This window comes from Lonchura striata, chromosome 1 (assembly GCF_050655825.1).
Source record: "Lonchura striata isolate lonStrDom1 chromosome 1, ASM5065582v1, whole genome shotgun sequence".
Classification (NCBI taxonomy): Eukaryota; Metazoa; Chordata; class Aves; order Passeriformes; family Estrildidae; genus Lonchura; species Lonchura striata.
Genome location: NC_140703.1, coordinates 11128467 through 11150254, shown reverse-complemented (window position 1 = coordinate 11150254; position 21788 = coordinate 11128467). Strand labels below are relative to the sequence as shown.

The window sequence follows — 21788 nt, the reverse complement described above, 5'->3', positions numbered from 1 at the left end:
GGCGCTGCCGTTACTCACCCGCAGAGCTTTGATCTGGAGCGTCCCCTGGTCCTGTATGGACGTGCGAGGGTCCCGGCCCAGGAAGGTGAACCCTTCCTTGAGCCAGCTGATGACAGGCAGGGGGTCACCGGTGGCCTTGCACTTGAGCAGAGCTGTGCCATCCACTGCCAGGGTCTGGTTGATGGGGCCCTGGAGGATGATGGGCGGAGGTCGATCTGTCAAGACTAAAACAGTGGCACAGGCATTGGCACCCACACATTTTGCCATCCTCTGCTGCTGCTATTCCGCCACGCGGGACAAGTTTTAAGAAGATGCTTAAAGTCAGCCTCTAAGAGGCTAAACCCATTATTTTTGGAGGAGCCATAAATAGAGGTCATCAATTAGTTGGCAAATTTGAAAATCATTTCAGTAAGAGTTTTATTTCACCACTGCAAGATAACATGCAGATAGAAAAATATCTGTTAGCAAAGATCATCAGGCTGATTTGGTTAACATAGGATGAAAATTAAGACCTTAATTCAGAGAAGAATTGAAGTGCAACACTCTTTCCTTCCAATTTGGGATAGCACTTAAAACACACCTTTGATGTCACATCAAAATGTGTTTACTTGCTTACCCAATTTGGTCTAAAAGAGAAAATCTGTTAAGTTAAAAGTGAAACACTATAGCTACTCTAGCCTGGGTACCAACCACATCCCCCATTCCTACTCTATTTTGCTGGTTTTCACCAGCAAAAATATTTAACAGTTATACAAAACATTTTCATAATCTGGTTGATCTAAATGATGTACCACTCTTTCCAGCAGAGAAAAGCTCAAGCTCAATCACATAATTTAACAGCTTACTTATCAAATAATTTCCTCACCTTTTAAAGCCATGAACTCCCATTTTTTTCCCTGATAATTTACAATCTGCATGCTTGCAATACTGAATAAAGGACCCTGCAACTATTGAGAGAGTGCATGGCTGCATATAAGCCTCATTCCATGACCAGTGAGGTATCTTGAAGATGAGGTATAATGCTCATGTTTATTTTTCTTGAAAGATCATTTTATCCCAAATAATTCTGTTGTTGAACCTTTTCTCTGAGCCATCTGTTAAGCAACAAAATATGACCTTTGTTTCTAAAAAATGTGTTTATACAAACTGAATCCAAAATACTTGAATATACACAAGGCTAGGACTGTCACAAAAAGTCAGTACTGAGAATTTATTTTTCTTTTTGTGTATTTTTATAAATTTACCAGCCATACTGCTGCTGTTTTAAATTTTGAACAACTGAACAATTGTGTGACTGGTATTAAATATCGTAGCAGGCAGGATTAACTTCTAAACCAGTGCAAGTTAGCCTGCCTCTGCTGATGTCAATTGAGTTTGAATCATTTATTCTAGCTGAGAATCTGTTTATTATAGTCCACACAAAACACCAGACTCTAACAATGAAGTGAAAATATTATTATGAAGCAATATGACTTCTGTTGTATTTGAGCTGTTTGAGATGCAAACCTCTGGAACCTTCAAGAGTACCAAAGTGCTTTTATTGTGTTATTTATTAAATAAAACATATCAGGGATATGTTAGTGGCACATTTTATGCCTAAAATAATTGTTTCTGAAATTTTAATGTTGCAAAAATACTACCTACCTTTTTTGTTAACAAAATTCACAAAGATCAGAATCATTAATATTGTCAGAATCACACCTTGGAGTGTGACCTCATCACATTCATTGAAATTGAAACTGAAAATAGAAAGCCAATATATATTTTGAACTGAAAATAGAAAGCCAATGCAGATTATTTCTTAACACCAGAATGTGAAAGCTATTTTGGAAATTCTGAAGTATCACTCACTGAACTTAAGAGATAGGACAGGAAACACTATATAACAAGAAAAATGTAAGGCATTTACAGCTTGATACAAAATGTTTAATCTCATTAAGGTTCCTTATGACTACATAGTTCAGCTATTTGGCAAAATAAAAATGGATCTCAGCTCTCAGAGAGTTACTAGGATAGAGTTATTAGCTGGAGCATGAGTATAATAAAATTAAAACTTAGCTGCACAAGTTATCCTTTAGATTTAATGTAAACCAGAAAATCTCAGTATTCTAAGTAGCTAAAAAATAATGAAGAATAACTATTTAAGTTGCTAGCTATTCCACTGCAGTTATTTGCATCATCTAAGTGTCTTTCATATATGTAGCAATGTAGGTATTTTCAAAACCTACTGCATTACAGATATTGTTCTTTGGCATGTAATTAGATTTTTTTTACAGCCCAAATGAGGAGCTCATAATCCTTTAAATAGCTCTGATCAATAGTGTAATTGAAAGCCTCCTAGCCAGAAGGAATCTTCATTTTCAAGGGTGTTATGGGTGAAAGACCACTACAGGTTTCCATGACACTAAGGTTAAAGGTTAAATGAACACTTAGAGTTTCCACTGATCTGTGAACGGCTGTATTGTCTTCACAACTATGACTTGTAAATCTTCTCTAAAACATGTGTGTGGTTACATTCCTACTACTTAGGTCCTCATTAGTAAGGAACCAAAACTAGGTTAGAGTTTAAAATAATATATATGTCAGAAGCATTATGAAGAACAGAGGACTAATGAAAAATAGCCACAAAATGGTGTGGGGATTGTTAGTTGCTTTTAAAACATATTAATTAGTTTCTTCTCATAGTTTTCTCCTAGATGCAAACTTCTGTATCTGTTCCACAAAAACATTTTGTGTGCCCACAAACATACGTGCATGGTAAAACAGAAGTTGATTTCAAAATTACTTTATTTTTTAAAATGGTTTTGAAACTATTTTCCAATATCCATACATCTGCATATTCTGGTAACTGAAAAAATAACAGATTCCTTTCATGGAAAAATGCATCTTAATTTTTGAAGAGATTATAGGAAAAGGACAAATTCTATTTTCCTATAGATAATAATAAACTGTTCATTAACAGTTTATTCACTACAAATGCAGTTTGTATCAATTGAAACCATATTTAAATTTGGGGGATATGTGGTCAAATTACAATGGAAATGAAGAGAAAAACAAAATGAGGTCTTTAGTTTGGCATTTCTAAAGTCAAAATTAAAAAAAAAAAATTTGTGATGAGATGATGTGTAAAATCAGACAAAAGTAAGGAAATCTACATCATGAACACTCATGATAGGGTAGGGTTCTGTCTGAAAGGTGGAAAAGCAGAGCCCAATCCCTTGTCTGTCTTTTTTTTTTGCAGAAGAGTTTCACAGGAAGCTGTGAAAATGTTCTGAATTTCTCCTGTTTGAAACTGTCACACTTGCTATGAAACATATAGTTTGGATGAGGGATAAGAATCATTGTGGTCAGATTTGTAGACAAGTAAACTGTGATTTATTAATAAATTTTAATATTTATTGAGGAGAAATTAAGATCTCCAAAATATTCTGTGCATGATTGACAAATACTAACACAAAACTAATTGGAAACTATTCCTTTTATGTGGAGCATAGACAGAGATGGAAGCATTGGTTTATTTGCATGATCTGTCATAAGATTGTGAGCTGCATATTAATTTCTTGCGTTTGAAAGGATTGCTGAGATTCTTCAATTTCAAAATTGATTTTGCTTTTCCAGATGTGCATTAGACAGTGAATTACATGATAGCCTTTCAAGAAAATACAAGATTTGAATTTCAAATATGCTCAAGGCTCTTAGCACAGTCCATAATCAGCAAAATTATCACTCAGCTCAGCACATTTCATCACAGCTAGTAATCTCTTCTCATGTGAACACTTGAGTTAAAAATATTTCCAGTAAAGACTTGTAAGTGCAAAAATGTAACAACTGAAACACTGCTATATATGGTATAATTAAGCACTTGTTTTTCTGCACATGACATGTTTTCATTCTGTATTGGAACTTCAATTGGATCTAAATTACTCTGGATCAAACAAAAATGTGTTCAAAATGAAAAAGATGGCTCGCCACTATTATTAAATCATTAACCAAACAGAAAAATTCTGGGCTAGGAAGTAAAACTGAAATCACCAGCCAAAAACTAGAACACTAATGCTAAAGCATATAGCTAGCACACACAGTGTTTATCTTTTATTATATTCTTAAAACTATTAAATTAGATTTCCCGGCTGATAAAAGTCATTAGCTCTCAGAACTTCTGCTCAGCATCAACCAAAACAGATTATTTAGACATTTATGGTTAACTTCCTAACTAAAAGCAATTAAAAAAATATCTGTGATCTAATGGTACATTTATTCACATAATCTCAGCTCCATAATGTTGTTTTGGCACTTTTCTTCTGACCTCATCTGCCCTTTGACTCTGGGATGAAATGGTATTTCTATAAAGCAATCTTGTATTATTTCATAATGATCATGCTGACAGTGGGTTCTGGAAAGCATTTGAAAAAGGCAGGCCCTGCACTCCTTGAGCAGCAGAGCCACCAGCTACTGCTCTCTCGAGCTATGTGGAATGCAGGCTGCCTTTAACCAGAATTAACTGGAGATGAGCTTGCATTTCAGCAGGGACACTTTCCCTTGGCTTTCTAAACATGCTAATGAAAATTCCAAAGATATCAATTAGGATTTATTTTTTTTTTCCCCCACATAAGAAATAGATAAAGGTGGATCAAAGCCCTTGGCTGTCAAAAGCAAGAATTTCTCATCACTAGCATCCTTGAACCTGATTTGATCCACTCAGCGCCTGTTGCTGTAAATCAGTGCAGCATCAGCAGGTGTGACCATTTAACAGCTCAATGTCCTCCCAGCCAATGTTTGTGTGTTCTATTTATTCCAATGACAGTCATGGCCCTGAATCAGGCAGCACTATGGACAGATATTAAAAAATATTGCCTTTCCATTCCTTTCAAATGACCTTTTAATCTACATTTAAATTTGAATTGAATGAAAATGCATCATTTTGTCATAGACCATGAGAGAAAAGACTAAAAGACATTGCAGAGCAAAGCCAAGTCTTTAGTCTCCAGAAACTACAGAAAAGTAACGTGCTTGAAGAGATGCAAGGATAAGGCAGAAATTATTTCCCCTTGTCATAAAAATATAGGCAGCTTTTGGAAAACAAAGGAAAGGCATCAAATTAATGCTCAAACCTCTATAATACGAGCCTGAACCTCTCCACCTGTCACTTGTGATGAATATGCTCTTGTGAAAAGGCAGATTATTCAAAATTAGACATCTTTTCAAACTTTCATGGTGCAGGCAGGTCTCTAAGGGAACAGTAAAAGTAGACCTCTGCATATAACAACAGTTTTAATGGCAAAAATTCATCAAAGTCTGTCAGGAGATATTTAATGTGTCAGTTAAGATAAGGAATAATGATGCTGGGGAATGCCACTGTCTCTGAGTATAGCAGGGATTCTCTTGTTTTCTTCACTAACATGCAAGGATGCAAACTGCCTTCTATCCACAATAAGATGAAGAGGGATAGCAACAGGATTCCTGACATATGAAAAGGATTCATATCTGTAGATGAGAAACCTCAAGGCAGGATGAGTATCAAACCCAAAAATTTGAAATTGAAAGCATCAAGACAGACCATGTAAGTTTTTTCCTTTCCTGAAAACTCTTCTCTACCTATGGATTTTCATTACTTTTTTCACACCTACCCCTACTGAACACAGCTCTGAGGTAGGAGCTTTATTCATGGGGGGACTAAAGGACTACATGTTGTAGGCAGTCCAAATCTATGGTACTCCACCACCTTCAGAGAAACTATGTTGATTTAATTGAGCTAAGGACACATCCCCTACTCATCTAAGATAGAACTGGCAGGAATGGAGATACATTTTTTTGCACCTCAGTTCACTGCTTTAATCACAAAACTATTAATTTTCTGATTATTTTTTAGTCCTATCTTAGCTCTAGCAAACCAAGCAGCTTCATTTCTCACCAAACCTATTCTAAGCTGGTTTGTCCCCTTTTTCCATTGTTAACAATTTCTTGCCTCTAGAAAGCAACTAAGAGGCAAACTAGACTTTGATGCCTCTTTTACTCCATACACAGATACAGAGACCTTTTCTCACTTTATTTCCTACAGAAAATTGTCCATTTACTTGTATGATTTATGTGATCTTGTACACCTTTATTTACACTGATTTTAATGTACTTTTGACAGGAAATAAACAATAGGAATTTCTAACAGCTCACCATCAGTAACCTCCAGCTGAGCCTTTGCTAAAATGCTTCCAGCAACCGTCAGTGCTTGACAAATGTAGTAGCCTGCATCAGACCTCTGGATGTTGGTAATGGTGAGGTCCCCGGTTGGTGACACAGAATATCTGCTGTTGGGCTGCAGAGGCTGGTTTGGGAAGAGTAGGTTCTGCAAAGACAATTCATCTCACATCAATTCCAAACACAAAAGCACCACTTTTCCTTCAGCTACAATGATTTTTCCTTAAAAGTACTATAAATAATCGAGGACAAAAAGTAAGTGTGGTTCTGACTTTATGAACACATAGAGCTGCTTTCCCTGCCTTGGGCAACTCACAGTTTAAATTAGAAACAGCCTTTTGACAGCTCACAGTGCTGTGTTCTGACTGGGATGTAGGCGAGGAGACACTTTCCAACAATCACACTTGAGTGATTTATATTTGTGACACATTCATCTTCATTCTGAATGCAATTGTAATAATACACTCAGCTATCAAACAAGAAGGGCATCACACTACAGCAAACACTAGAAAACTAGCAGCAAGCATTGAATCCTGGAAACTGGAGGGAGCAGAGCACTATTGTTTGGCTATGAAAACATTCTGAGAAAATGAGAAAGTAAGAGCATGGTACATAAATAAGGCTGGGAGGAAGATAGAAGCATGTCATAAAGTAGGAGAAGCTGAGAGTTTAAAGGAGAAGCAAAAGGAAATTAAAACTGTGATAAACCAAAGGAGAAGTGCAGCATAGAGCCTGGAGGGCAAATAGGAAGGGTATTAATCTGATGTGGAAATCATCAGAGGGAAAAAAAAAAATCATGTAGGATAAGATATCAGTTAGCACAAAACAGGGAGATTAGTTTTTGCCTTTGGGCTGGATTGGAGAAAAGAGAGACGTCAATAATAATAACTGGAATGGCTCTAGTAGTCATTGCATATGATGAAGGACTGAATGAATCAATACTACAGACCCGAAAAGGTTTTAGTGGTGAGAGCTGTGTTTTCAAGGAAAAAGTTATACCCTCTGGCATAGCTCTTGTGAATAAATAAGAACAGGAAAAGGAAGGCCATGCGAAGAGAAAGGTCAGCAGAGTTGCCCAGTGGGATAGAAAGAACATCTTAAACAATAATTAAACAACAGTAATTCCAGTAAAATGGGATCTAGATTTTATGCCAACTCAACGAGACTCTATGAAAAATAGAGTTGTTTGCATCAGGAATACCCCAAAACACTGTTACCAGCTGTGATAAGCTTTCAGTCATTACTGCAGCTCTGTCTAGCTCAGCTGTGCTTTCTAAGGATAACTCCCTACTAACTTTTCAGCTTGTCTGTATTGACAAAAAAAAAAAAAAATCTAAAAGTGCAGAGTAGGGTATTAAAAGAATTTTCTGCAGATCCACTTCTTCTGAAGGAAACCTTGATGGTTTACAGAAATTATTTGGAGCTGATAAGCAACAAAATGCTTAAGAAACAAGCAAGAATTCAAATAAGAAACAAATCCTATTTTTAAGTGAAACTCATGCCTTTATCTCTAGGTTTTTGTAAAAGGAAAGAGATATGCTTTAAATAACATTCCAAGTATCCTTATAATTGTATTAACCTATTTAACCTACTGGGTTACTCGTCACACTAGGCTTTTCTTTTACTGCCTTTCAATAGCAATGTTTAAGAAATTTATTACAGCAAATTTTCCCTCAAAACTCAATATTCACTCAGTAAACAGGTCAGATAATAGGAAAATAAGGTGTTAAAATTCTGAAACAATTTGAGGTTATAGGTTTAAGTGGGTCTCAAATAATTGCCCTGTTTTCTGAACTGCCTTGAAACTTTCAGAATAATTTCTGCCTGGCACAAGATACCTACTGGATTATGAAAACTGTATTATATCTACTGTATTATGAAAACTTCAGTAAATATTATGAGAAGGAGGAGAAATTTGACATAGCTGATCTTGACTTCAGTTATCACTCATTATGTAAAGTGCAAAAACAAGCTGAATGCAAAAGACAGTGCAAGGATGAAGATCCTAATTCTTAAGAGAAAAATAGTCAAGAACCCTCATTGTTACTTCATTAGAAAAGGGAATCAGTCCTTGGTTATATCTTCACTATGGGCTCCTCTGTCCTGGAAAGGTGTCATGTTCCAGTAAATACTCCACTCATCAGGAGGAGTTCACCAGTGTCTTAACTCCTCCCTTCAAAGACCAGACAACTATGAACTATAACTTGTCCTAAACAATAGTACCATTTTAAAATGCTTTTCACAATTTCACTGGTTTTAATTAGCTGTGGGGTTGCTCATCTGGGCACAATGATGGCATGCTGGGCTGCAAACAGAGGGACCAGAGCCATCCCTGATATAGTACCACTGAACTTATCTCAAGGAAGGATTGAGTCCATGGAGTCTAAAGGTTACATATGCCCTGCCCTTGCACCTGTCAATGGCAAGCAGCTGTTGGGTACTGGGGAAAAGCCTACCAAGCACAAAGAACCAGCTGTTTATACACAGGCTGGCACAAAAAATTACTCAGGAAGGAACAGCTCCCCTCCCTTCCGGCTGGTTGTGCTCAAAAATGCAGGATGGAGAAATGCATTCACAACCAAAAATGCCCTACAACTACTGGAAAGGGATACCATGACTGTATAACATTACTTTGAACACTGAAAGTGATGCTGCAAACAGGATCCCTAAAAGCAGAAGCAGCATTGTAGAGACAGGCAAAAATTTATAGCTGGGAGGCAAAGGTGTAAAGTCCTGTAATTTGGCAAAAAATCCACTCTCCATTGCTATGATGCTACACTATGTGGAAACTCACTCACTCTGTGGGTTCTCACCACAAAATATGGCAAGTTATGCACTGAGATGGCAACCCCAACCTGTGTTACTTCACTGATGGTCAATTAAGATTAACATGAGAATGTTGTATAAAACTACATTGAGCCATGTTTCAAGGTTTGATTATAAAACATGCAGGTATCAATTTTTATGTTGCATTTATTTGCCAAAAAAGACTATTCTAACCCTTAGGGATCTGGTTCTCAATATGGTAATTAATTTTCCAGGTTTGTAATTAAGCAGCTTCAACATTGTACAATCAGTAGGTAATAACATTCAATTAAAGACACAAGATGCATTTTCACCTTAAAATGTTTTTACCCTTGAAGTGATACCAATGGAAGAGGATAAAATAGAGTATTAACACTTTTCAATTACGCTAAATGACTTTAATCCTGAAAATGATGTCTTACTTTAATTAGAAGCTCTTCTCTTTATTACAGCATGATGGATGTCCACTTTATTAGATTCAAGTGTGACACTATAAGCTCACTTTACATAAACATTACCATGCTATTAAAATGCTCTACAAGGAAGGGGTTTGAAATGTTTGCTAGCACATCAGTACTTCCTACTTTAATTTCAATATGCTATTCTACCTTCCCTTTGGAAAAACTGTCACCTTGGTGAGACTCACAATACTGTGCTTTTCCAGGATGTGACCCTTGGAGGCTAGATCTAAATTTCTCTAAATATTATACTGAGAAATACACACTGAAGGTTAAGTTTGCACTCAGACAATAAAATAATCACACCCATAAAGTAATAGTTTTGTGCCTTTGTAAGCCAATGAGACAGCAGAGCACAAAATGCTGTCAGCCTGGTGCTGTCACTCTGGACCAGTTTTCTGGTCTCCTGAGAGGGTGAAGCAGAAGCAGGTGGGGCAGAGCAGGAGAGCTGAGGTTCAGCTCTTATTTCATGTTTTACCTGAGCTGGTACACACAATGCCTCCAGTCAAGAAATATTGTGGCATCACATTCAGATACTGAGCTGTAAAGTTACTATGGGCTGACAGCAGCACCAATTGCTGCCTCACAGATTTTGCCTTCAAAGAGGATCAGGTAAATATTTCCAAACCAAATCTTGAAATTTCTTCAGATAATTTTACTGAAGAAAGCATCTGTGTGTTCAAAACCTTTATTTGTATGCTCTATGAGAAAATGCCAATGCAAATCAGCTTGCTGGATATATTTTGCTTGATCATGTCTAGACAGGTTGTGAACTGTAATTACTGGCTCTGATTAGTTCAAAATTGAGTCATACCTTTTTTTATCTGCTGTGCCTGTCTCACCCACCTGTTTGTTAGGGGCTTCAGAACAAACAGCCTTTAACATATATACTGTTTCCCTCTACTCATCTATACAGTGCCTAGCACAGGTTTCAACAACTTAAATGGCCTTTGTATTCTTCAAAGTATTAAAAAAAAGTGACACAAATTTCAGTAGAGAATAGTGATAGTTTAAAAAGACATATTTCTTTGAAAGATAAAAAAACCTCTGAAAGATAATGTAAATATTTTTCCATAAAATTAAACAATATAACTATTTAGAAAGACTTGAAAGACTTATAGAATGCTTGCAACTTACCTGACTTCCTTCTTTTTGCCAGAAAACAGCTGGCTGGGGATTTCCTTTAGTTTCACAAGGAAAAGTCACAGTTCGACCCTGGGCTACAATCTGGTCTCGTGGTCTCACCACAAACTGTGGGGGAGCTACAAGGTAAGAAGAACCATGGTGTAAGTTTAGGATATTTTGCAAGGGAGAGCAAGGGAATATTGAAGGGAAAAAGACAACATTATGGAGATTTGTTTTATGTCAGAGGACATGACACCAGAAACATTCATTAGTATAGACAGAATTCATATATAAACAGAAACAACAACAGCGACAGAGAGCAGCAATATATGTATGTGACATCCCCAGGTATTAAAAAAAATTTAAAAAGGAAAGAAACATTACAACCATACATGCTAGAGTCAATTCTGATGACATTAAATGCTAAAGAGCAGGAGTTGGGTGTTTATATTGCTGAGTGTGGATGTATTCTACCTTTGCTCTGGGAAGGTATCAGCACCCTCAGATCCTCTCACACTTCACAAAGTTTGCTGTAGCTATTGTGTATTGCAAGGTATGAATTAGGATAAACAGACTGCCTTTCTCAATCTGCCCCTCTGGACTTTTAAAAATGATTATGAGAGGGGAGGAAGGTCTGGATGACAGCAAAAGAATCCAAGTTCAACAGCTCCCTTACTCTTAGAAGCAATATGGTAAAGAATGGTGTGGGGAAAAGGACTTGCTCTAAAAAGAATCATTGCTAAAAGAACAGGTACCTGGTAAACCCAGGTTTCAGCTAGTTTAAAGAGTAGAGAAAAGCAAAAGTTGAAGAGTTGATGGGGAGAGCTGAGTGGCGAGTAAGAAGGAATAGTATTTAAGGAGGTAAGGAAGACACAATGAAAAGGAAAAAGGAGACTGGAGTTAAAAGAAGAAAGAAGAAGCAGGGCTGGCTCTGTTTTCAAGTCGCTAGCATTAACAGTGTTCAATCATAGGGGACCAGGAAGCACAGTCAGAAGTGAAAGATTTCTAAGAGAGGGGCATAGTTTGACTTGTCTGGAGGGTAATGGTGAGGAATTCAGAATTAGTGTTTTAGTAGTAAAGGTAGAGAAAAGGTGCTAATGAGTGTAAAGAGAATGGGGAAGAAGTGTTAGAGGATTTGAGATAAAAAACTTGAAATCAGATGTTGAGCATGATGTAGAAGTAAAGCAAATTATTTTTCTACGTGGGACATGAAAACTCTCCACTCTTGGTTCATCACTGGAATTTGTACTCTTTTGCATATTTTAAAAATGTAAGCAGCATCTCCAAATATTCTTATCAAAAGACTAGCTAACTTTTGGGGCAGGCTGAAGCAGGGGAAAAAAGGCACAAAAGAAACTCAAACGCCTCAACCCACCCTTGTTCTCTTCTATTCCACTGTTGGTTTTGTGGGTGTGCAGAGGGATGGTTTAGGAATACTAAGCTTTCAGGTAAACAGAATTTAAGTGTTTTAGAAAACCGTATTTTCAGCATTATAATTACAAACTATTTAATTAGGCACGAAGAGCAATCAAGACCCAGCTTCCGATTACACCTGCTGACAGCACAGACACAAACCTGCTAACTGCATAGAAATGCGAGCAGACCTAAGTCTCTTGAAACACACTTTGCAGGTATCTCATGAGGCACTTCCCAAGGCTTTACAGATCAGCAGGAGTCTAAAGAGCATCAGTTGAGTAGTGCTGGCACTCTTAAAACAAGAACTTAATAAGCATGAATCACAATCAGTTTAGAAGATAGGGTATTTCTTTCTGCCTCACATTCCTAAAGAGAGGTTTGGGTCCCTCTGGAGAGAAATGTTCACCTCTTCCTCCACTTGAGGAGGTGTTAATCTTATGAACAGGCAGGACTAAGGGTGAGGTGCCCTCTTGCTGCCTGTTTACAGCCACGTGTTTTGAGCTTTCTATAAGGTGTTGCCAAACACACCTAGGAACTGAACTCATGCTACACCACTCCTCAAGTGCTGAGCTGCAGTGGGTTACTTGGGTTTCCCTCACCTTGTATCACCCAGCATATCCACATGGAACCCCCACAGGTGCCAGGAAATGCAGTGTCCTAGCCAGGGCAGTGTTTGTGTGGCCCCAAGACCACAATCTTCCTACGGTGCCTAAAATCCTGGTGTCAGGAGACTATCCCATAGATCTATCCTAAGCAGGATGGATGGCTAAATTCACTTCTTAGGCTTGCCTGGTGCACTGGGGGGGTGCACGGACAGTGCTCTCAGACAGTTCAACAGAGGCATTTCCATGAGCCTGTCCTCCAAATCATGTAACTGAGTAAATGCAAGGGAGGCAAGTTTAAAAGTTCATCTGAAACTCTCACACACACAGATCTCTACTGTAAATCCATAATTCAGAGCTCTAAACAGATACCACACAACTGAATTTATCCCTGTAGAAGACCTTCCAAGGATGAAATTAAGGTAACTTGGTAGTCAAGGAACAATGAAATGAGAAAAAACACACCCTGGTTTCTACCTAGTTTCCAGTTTTTGATCTGTTCCTAGTTTTCAACATCCCTCACTCTCCTAAGAGCAGAGAAAGAACTTCCTTTTTCTTCTTTTTTTTTTTCCCAATCAGACCAGGAAAATAAATCTGTGGCTCTGACATGGCATGATCCTGCTGCCCCATTCTCTCCCTGCCACACACCAAGTTCTCTCCACCATTTGACCATACTACATGAGCAGATATTTGGCCTCACAGTTACTAGGTCAAGATTTCTAAAGACTCCAGTAAACAATCACGTATAGTCATGCAACAATATTTTTCTACCTTTGCTCTGCAGCCCTGATTACTAGAAATTCCCTATAAAAATAAATGAATCAGAGCTTTTACTCACATTAAATAGAGCAGAAAACCAGTTTCTTCAGCCAAACTATTTAGAACCATAATTTTAGAGGACATGAAAAACATTCTTTTTGAAAACTAAATTTTTTCATTATTTAAAAAAAATATTCAAAGATGAAGTTATATAATGAAGGAAATCTTCATTTTGTCATAGTTTGTTGTCATATTCAACTATAGCTCTGTTTACAGACAGCATCTGACAAAAATACCATTGTTTACAGCATTTAAAGACTGTTTTCACCATATCAGTTTTATCTGTCAATTTCTAGTTGAATTTGAAAACTGAAAGCAACAGTTAATAAGTGCAGGAGTAATTCTTGGTCAAATGTAGCTACCCAAATGCTGTGACTGTCATTATCCCCAGAGAATGCAGCATGACCCTGCTCAAAGACAGCAAGGCTCCTTTGACAGAATAAGCACTTGGGTTCTTCAATTTTCCTAAAAAGAGAGCTCATTATGTTCACATATGAATGCTGTTTATAAATACAGACAAATATTATTACTTCCATTCTGCAGAAGGGTTAAGTGAGATCATGCCTTTCTCAAAGCATGACTTCAGTGGAACATTGGGCAAAATTTATTCAAGCCATTATCGCTGCTCTCAAAGTAGGTGAATTTCTAAAACATTCTGAAAGTGTACAGTTAGAGAGGAAACAGCAGTCTTGATATGCTTCAGCTGTTAAAATTATGTGGTACTTTAATGCTTAGTTCAAGCTAAACATTAAGATCATTAGAAGACTATTACTTTCTACTATTTCAGATGTAACATAAACTGGATTGGAAGAAGCAGAGTGGAAACCTTTTGCTTAACTGACATCTGAAAGTCAAAGACACTGGCTCTAAAATGAAATATAATGCTTGGATTCTAGCAGACTAGCCAAAAATATGGGGGAGAAAAAAAACAATTAAGATTACAGACCCAATATACTTCTGTTGAAACTTTTTTTTTTTTTTTGAGCAATTTAAATAGTACACAGTAAATTAGATTTGATTTTTGGCAAATTATGCTTTGATACTGCATTCAGCAAGTGCTGGCTTCAATCAATGTCACACTAGAGCTCTGTTATGCTAATAGATGATATGGAAATCAGATGGTTGAACATGAATAGAAAGCACAGGCCACGTACAAGGGGGTTTTGAGATGAGGGGATGGGGGGACCTTAAGGTTAATCACATCATGTTCAGAACTGTTTTTACAGCACAGAACAGTATTCAACTGCGGGAACTAAAGTGCAGATAGAAAAGCATGAGCAGTAGTGAGCATTAGTTATGTTGTGCAAAATGGGAAGAGTGCATTCTGTTGGACTTGTAGAATGTTGGTGGTTTATGCATGACTGAATGGATATTTTATGCTGTTAATAAATGTATATGAAGGTAGCCCCTGCTCTGGTGTTAAAAAGCTTTAAAAAAATACCAAAAAAATGCTGCATATTATTTCAAAAGGATTTCTTAACTCTACTCCAATCTTAATAGTTAGCAGAATCTCTAATCTGATAAGATGTATTTAATGCATTTCTCAGTACTGCTGCTGAATACTAAAGGTTACACTGAGTCAACAGGAGCTGATAAAGCTGCTGATGCAGAAAAGCATGACTGAGACAGAAAGTTCATCCCTTGTAGGTGATCTCTGGTCATCTGATAAGAAATGTGACAGAAGACTCAGAGGGGGAGGGGAAATTTAATATATAAAAATGTGAATTCATAGCAAAAAAGTACACTGATCCCATATCAGGTACTAGCAACATTTTTTTTTCCAGTGACAATTTTCTCAACTGACCTTGTGATTTGGAGTTGACATGGAGTTCAATGATTCTACAGGAATTTTATTATCATAACTTGCTCACAAGTTATGATAATAAAATATATGAACCCAAATTCCCTTGGGTTCATATATTATATTGGTGATTTTAACTAAAAGTAGATATTGTAGCAAGTTTTTTTCCTAATATTTCTACTGCAAGAGACAGGATCAATGAAGGAAGGCAAATTGTAGGAAGTTCATCAAGTACTGCTGGGTCCTGTACTTGACTCACAACAACCCCAGGCTTATGGAAGAGTAGCTGGAAATCCTCCTAGTAGGAAAGGACCTGGGAGTGACAGAGCAGGAGCCAGCAGTGCCCAGGTGGCCAAGAAGGCCAATGGCACCTGGCCTGGATCAGCAGAGGTGTGGCAGCAGGACCGGGGCAGTGATTGTCCCTGTGCTGGGCACTGCTGAGGCCAAACCTCAATCCTGTGTTCAGTTTTGGGCTCCTCACTGCAAGAAGGACATTGAGGGGCTGGAGTGTGTCCAGAGAAGAGAACAGAGATGGGGAGGGGTCTGGAGCTTGGGGAGGTCTTGTTCTCTCCGGCTCCCTGGCAGGAGGGAGTAGCCAGGACGGGTCAGTCTCTTTTCCCAGGTAACAAATGATAGACCTAGAGGAAATAGCCTCCAGTCGTGCTAGAAGAGGTTTAGGCTGGATTTTAGGAAAAATTTCTTCACCAAAAAGACTTTCGAGCAGTGGAGCAGGCTGTCCAGGGAGGTGGTGAAATCACTATCTATCCCTGGAAGTATTTAAAAGATCTTGAAGGTCTTTTCAAACTGAAACGATTCTATGATTCTACCAGGGAATATGAGAATTTATTCAAACCTCACTAAAGCTAGTAGAAATTCTCCTTTTGGCTTATGTGGACTTTGGATCAAATCCATTGGGGGAAAAAAAAAAAATAGTATTGCAGGAAATGAGTGACAGCAACAAATTTCAAGGGCTTAAATTACAGATTTGACAACCTTTAATTACAACTAATTTTAGTTGATAGTGAACTGCACATAAAATTCATCATGGAGATTACTTAGGCAAGGAAAAGCGATAAAGATGAGGGCTTCATTTTAAACTGGAGTTGTTTATCATCCATCAATATATTCCTGTAACTTTTCAAAGGGGGCAAGGGGAAAGACACCAACTTGTAAATATTTTAAGAATAATTCAAATAATGGTAGAAGAAAAGGCTCTGAGGAACACGTAGAAACACAGTGGCTAGTAAAGTATCAAGATTCTCTAATACTCAGTTCTGCTTCCAGCAGGGAAGAGACAGCAGGATTTCCACCTACATTCTTTTTCAGCATTGTACATTTGCAGCAATCAGTTAATTTCATTTGAACAATCAGGGTTACACCTTGTACAATACTCAGCTGCTCTGTCTGCAGCTAAGAGAGTCAGCTGGGTGACAAGATAATGTTGCCTTCCCCAAACTGCTTTTTTACTTTGGAGTACACATCAAATCTTTTGCAAGGACTTGGAGCTGGTATCTCAGTGCTCCTCTCAAATCCTTACTGCAGTGACAATATTCATGTGGCACTCTCAGCTGTCTTTGATACCCATGGATATTTTAAGAGATTGAACTCAATTCCACTCTTACAAGTACAAATCAAGACTTGCCTCTAAGACATTTACAGAGAGGACAGGAGAAGCCCACAGAGCTCCATCTAAAGTAATATGTATTTTCAAAAGGGAGGTAACCCTTACCACCATCTGTGAAATAGAACTACTTATCTGTAGGATTGCTTTGCTAGTTCCTGATACCAGCCTAGACAATTGAAGGCTGTACAGGAACTCTTTAAAGCAAAAAATTGATCCTCTACCTTGTTGTGTCATTGTTTAAATTTGTCTGGCAGATATTGGAATTTTAGATGGTTTTGATACAAATACAAAATAACACTGTAAGATCCTATTTATATACCTTATAACGATGTTTAACATGAGCTGCCAAGAAGTGCAGATACAAAAGTCTAGAAATTTTGAAAGATCTTTTGCAAGGACACTATTGCTGATGGAGTAAATAGAGGAAAACAAAATATGTGCAGCCTCAAACTCCAGAAACCTGGGCTGATTCAGCAGTTCTTCCCTCAGAAGTTCAGATCTTCTTAATGGGTACTGAAAGTGATGTGTGGTTGTTAGGACACAAAGTTATTAGTGCATTATTAGCTGTGACTAATGATAAATCAAAGGTGTAGCCTCTGACACAGGAGCCATTACAGAAGACAGAGAGGATGACAGCTTAGGCCTATTACTAAATCAGATCTTTTTTATCAAAGATAAACTAATGGAAGCTCAGGATAATAATTCTCTTTAAAGAGAAAAGACATCTCAATCTTATGGTGTGCTCCAATGACTAGGTGTGCTCACACACAGGGATGGCAGTAACTTTTTAGCACAAGTTACAACTGAATTACCTGGAAAATTAGTCTCCTCTCTTATTCTGCCATTCCCTAAGCTGTACCAGAGCAGTAGCCTTTGAAACAGATGCATAAATCTCATTTGGTAGATGATTTTTGCTTTGGTTTGTTGGTTTGTTTTTTTTTAACTATAGCTTCTTGCTTGTCCTTACAGAGTTCTCTGTCTTTCATGATTTCTTCTTCAGATGCATAGTTTTGGCACAAAAATGAAGAATGGGTAGGTTGTGGGGATAACAGGAGATTTATGAAGCCCTTTGCTATACCCATTATATTATTTTAAAATCACATGTGTGGAGGGGGTGCTTGACTTGGAGTCTTCTGGAAAGCAGCTTCCCAAAACCTAGAGAAGCATGGAAAATCCGTGGCTTGGATACCACTTTTAACACTGACACTGCTTCAAAACTAGTTCTGTAATAGTGCTCATGTGTCCTGCAACAACAGGTCAAATACACAAAGGCAGAAGCACATGGCACAAGTGGGGAGAACTTTTGGCAGGTTGAAGGAGAGGAAACACTGAGGAAGAAGAATCAGAGCAAGAGAGAGGGAGCAGAGGGAATTATTACCAGGACCATTTCTCCTGTAAGTGTCCTTCACACTGCTGTTGTCTCATGGAAACTGAGAAACTCCTTTTGTTTTGGTTTGTTGCTGTTTTCAGATGAACCATGTGTAAACACAGCATTGTGAAAAGAGCACACTTTGATCATTTGAGAATGTTAAACCTACTTTCATACTAATTGTTCTAATTTTCAATTTAAATTCAGGTTCTGAATTTCACATATAACAACATTTTTATCCTTCACTTGCTCTGAAACACTGAAGCAGATAATCTCTTAAAGCATGGAAGCATAAGCATTTTTTCCTTCTTTGCAAGAGGTGAAAGAAGTCTAGAGAATCAATAAATAAAAACTGCTAACTGTCCTAAATGTTTTGATATACAGAATCTCTTTTTTATCCCTGGATGACCCGAAAGAATGAAGTGGAATAAATCTGCATGGGGAAAAAAAGATTTGCTCTTCATTCTTCCCTAGAACTAATGTAAATAAAAAAATACACTGAGAATAACTACTAAAAAAATTTCAAGTCTGCCTCCTACATAGCAAAAAAGAAAGGCATCTACTTTCCACTCCCCCATCCCATTTCCCAGTGCTCTGACTTCAGCAGTGACACTTCTCCTGGCTTCCTCCTCATCCTCTTTGTTTTACAGTGCATTTAAATATTTAGATTAAATATCAGTCTTAATTTCATAGCATTAGACTGTAGCCTATTCTCATTTAGTCATACATCTCTATTTTATTATACCTTGTCCAATCACCACTTTTAAGCAGCCCTGGAGTTTTACAGATGCTACTGAAAAATCCCACCTAGAAAGTTTTTCATTCAGTTTTGGTGCACAAAAAGAAAGGGAGCATTGGTTCTGTATGCCAAATACAGAACTCAGGACTTTAAACAATACTTTGTAATTTTTTGTTTTCCAAAAGTGCCTGAGATTCAGGATATACCTTTTGCTCAGATCACATAGAAAAGATGTGCTCTTCTAGAATCTTAACACTTTAGCCTGCTTGGTTATGTAAACTGTACTCTTAGGGGATGGCTTGTGATGCTCTTACTTTCTGTGAGTTTACCAAACAAAACAAATTATGCCAACAAAAAGACATGTAATATGTCTTGATTCCTCTTTTCAGGGGAGATAGCAGGATGGTTTGTTGACAGTATATTTAAAAAGGAGTCCTTGCTGATCACAGTCCTTGCTGACAGAGTAGAATTTCATCAAAATAACAAGTGCAATCTGGTTAGTTCCTTCAAACAGACAAGAATTCACATGCTGCAGAGAAGAGCTAAGGAGATGATGAGAAGGCTAAAGAGCCCAGATGGGCTCACAGGCTACATCTATAGTGAGAAAGGTGACAAATTCCTGGTTTGTTTACCCTTGAGAATAAAGCCTGAGATGAGATACTCTAGTCAATTTGGGGCACTGTAAAACGAAGAGAGAAAAAGAAGAGAGGAAGAAAAATGACTATTTATTCTGACTGACAATGTTAACATTCAAGGAATAGGACACACAGTAGTTTTGCTGTTGAGTAACACTGAGATCACATCCAAGCTGCAAATTGGCTGGCAGCAATATGAGTAAAGAAAGTAAAGGGGAAAGTGAATAGATTAATGTATTGATTTCCACGTTCCTCTTGGAGGAAAGGTAACCAATTACTCCTTTTACTGAAAGGAAGGGAAAAGCTTGGGGAGAGCAACACATCAACAGGATTTTTTTATACACTAATCTTCAAAGATTTATGGATCTACTCAGAACTCAGAAGCTAAAGAAATAGGAAAACAATTCCCACTGATTTCAACATGCTTTGAGAAACTTAGAAAGTTAAAAAATAAAAGTTATGCATTAAACTTTTTGAAACTTCTCCAAGCTAGAGCTCAGCAATTGAAAGAAAATTAAAATAATGGGACTCTTGATCACTTTCTGTACTTCCTTTGCACTGTAGGCAAAGTAGATATACTAAGGACTTCAAGATTTTTAGAGTGGCATTTACAGACTACAAAAAATTATAACAAGTCAGCTCCATATTTTAATCTCTTACTGGTATACAAAGCAATCAGAATTTCATTCTACAGCAACCTTTTATCTTTAAATCTGAATAATTTCTGACTTTTTAAAAAATAATCATGTCTTACTCTTTAATTTAACAAGTTCAAAAAACCCAATGTCCACTGTTGTCTTTACCTTCTCCTGAAAATTTCTGTAAGTGGTTCCAGACAGGCAAGATAGCACATTTTGAGATAAATTTGAGGTTTCTGTCACTGAAAGAGGGCATCGTAGCACCAAGCACCATCTTATCTCTCCCATCACACACCAATCCACATTACTGATATTTTATAATTCCTCAGTGTCTCAAGTGAAAGTGGTATGTTCATGAATGTAATAAAAATAAAGGCATTCACTGTATATAGACTTTCCCTACAAGAGTCAGAATAAAGAAGAACAAAGAGAATTCTTTCTCACTTGCCAATCTGAACCATCTGAGCAATATCACAAAACCAAATACAACCTTCTATAAAATACAGCCCTTTCTATTGTTTTTCATGCTGCACCACTCTTAACAGACCATTAAGTCATGCCAGGCTGATTTATGTAATGAAAACTTCCCAGTGCAGATTGAAATGCATCATACAGTCATGTTGCACTTAAATGCCAATAGACTGCATTTAACCAGTAGGAAATTTGGAAAGTTCATGGCTGGTATCTTAGCTGTCTCTTCACCATCATGACGGAGAAGTTCAGTTTTTGTACTTGGTCTCCCTTTAGTCCCTTAGCTAAATCCAAATACTTCACTTCTATCCTGGTGGCAAAAGTATCCAGGTATTTGCTGCAAATTTTTTCTTTTTGGGAAGATGAGCCACAGCACATAACAAAAAACCTAAGTAAACTTTACTTACTGCAAAGCAACTGACATGGAAGGAACTCTATTTTCACTTGGACTTAGTTGAAATTAATTTGCAAACTGAGTAGTACTCTGTCATCTGAATGACATTTTGTATTACTAATAAAAAAGTAACTGGGACATCAGACAGATCTTCATAAATATGGCATTTGAAGGTCCTCCATCGAAAAGCAGTACAGCAACTGCCTTTGAGAAGAGGGTCAGTGTTACTGAAACTTTTGGGCTCTTCCCAATTGTTGTGCTTCTTCCAGCAGCTATGATCCTGCCCAACTGCCATATGAAATACAGCAGAAAAATTGAGAAAATTCTAACTTGCTTATATGAAGAATCTACCTATTCAGTGAAATAACTATAGAAATTGTATAAATAGGGATAAATATCTTGTTTCCTAAACCCATCTGTTGTAAATCCTGTCAGGAATCTTTTCAAAAGGTTATAAATAATCTATTTTAGAAAGAGGCAACACATTTATTCCTAGCAGCAAATTCAAACATGATGAGTAATCTGGCACAGAGCTTTTAAATTCACCAGCTGCCACCCACCTCAGGCAGCACCATACCTCATTTTATCTGTGTAGTATGAAATATTTGTTAATAAGTGCTTCAACCCAAGATGGTCATTGGTAATCCCACTCCTGAATTTTCCACTCAAGCTGAAATTAAAATAAAAATATGATACCTAA

The 21788-nt window shown here is 37.4% G+C and overlaps 1 protein-coding gene across 14 annotated transcripts in view; it reads right to left on the bottom strand.

The window, feature by feature from the left end:
- Nucleotides 1-21788, bottom strand: part of ROBO2 (roundabout guidance receptor 2) — a 1020426-nt gene that overhangs the window by 94365 nt on the left and 904273 nt on the right. For all 14 annotated transcript variants that reach the window (XM_085589808.1, XM_085589815.1, XM_085589834.1 and 11 more), the window contains 3 exons: nt 10593-10717; nt 6169-6340; nt 19-224 (listed from right to left, as the gene is read on the bottom strand). In XM_085589808.1, the coding sequence (XP_085445934.1) occupies nt 19-224; nt 6169-6340; nt 10593-10717 (503 nt within the window). The remainder of the gene's footprint in view (nt 1-18; nt 225-6168; nt 6341-10592; nt 10718-21788) is intronic.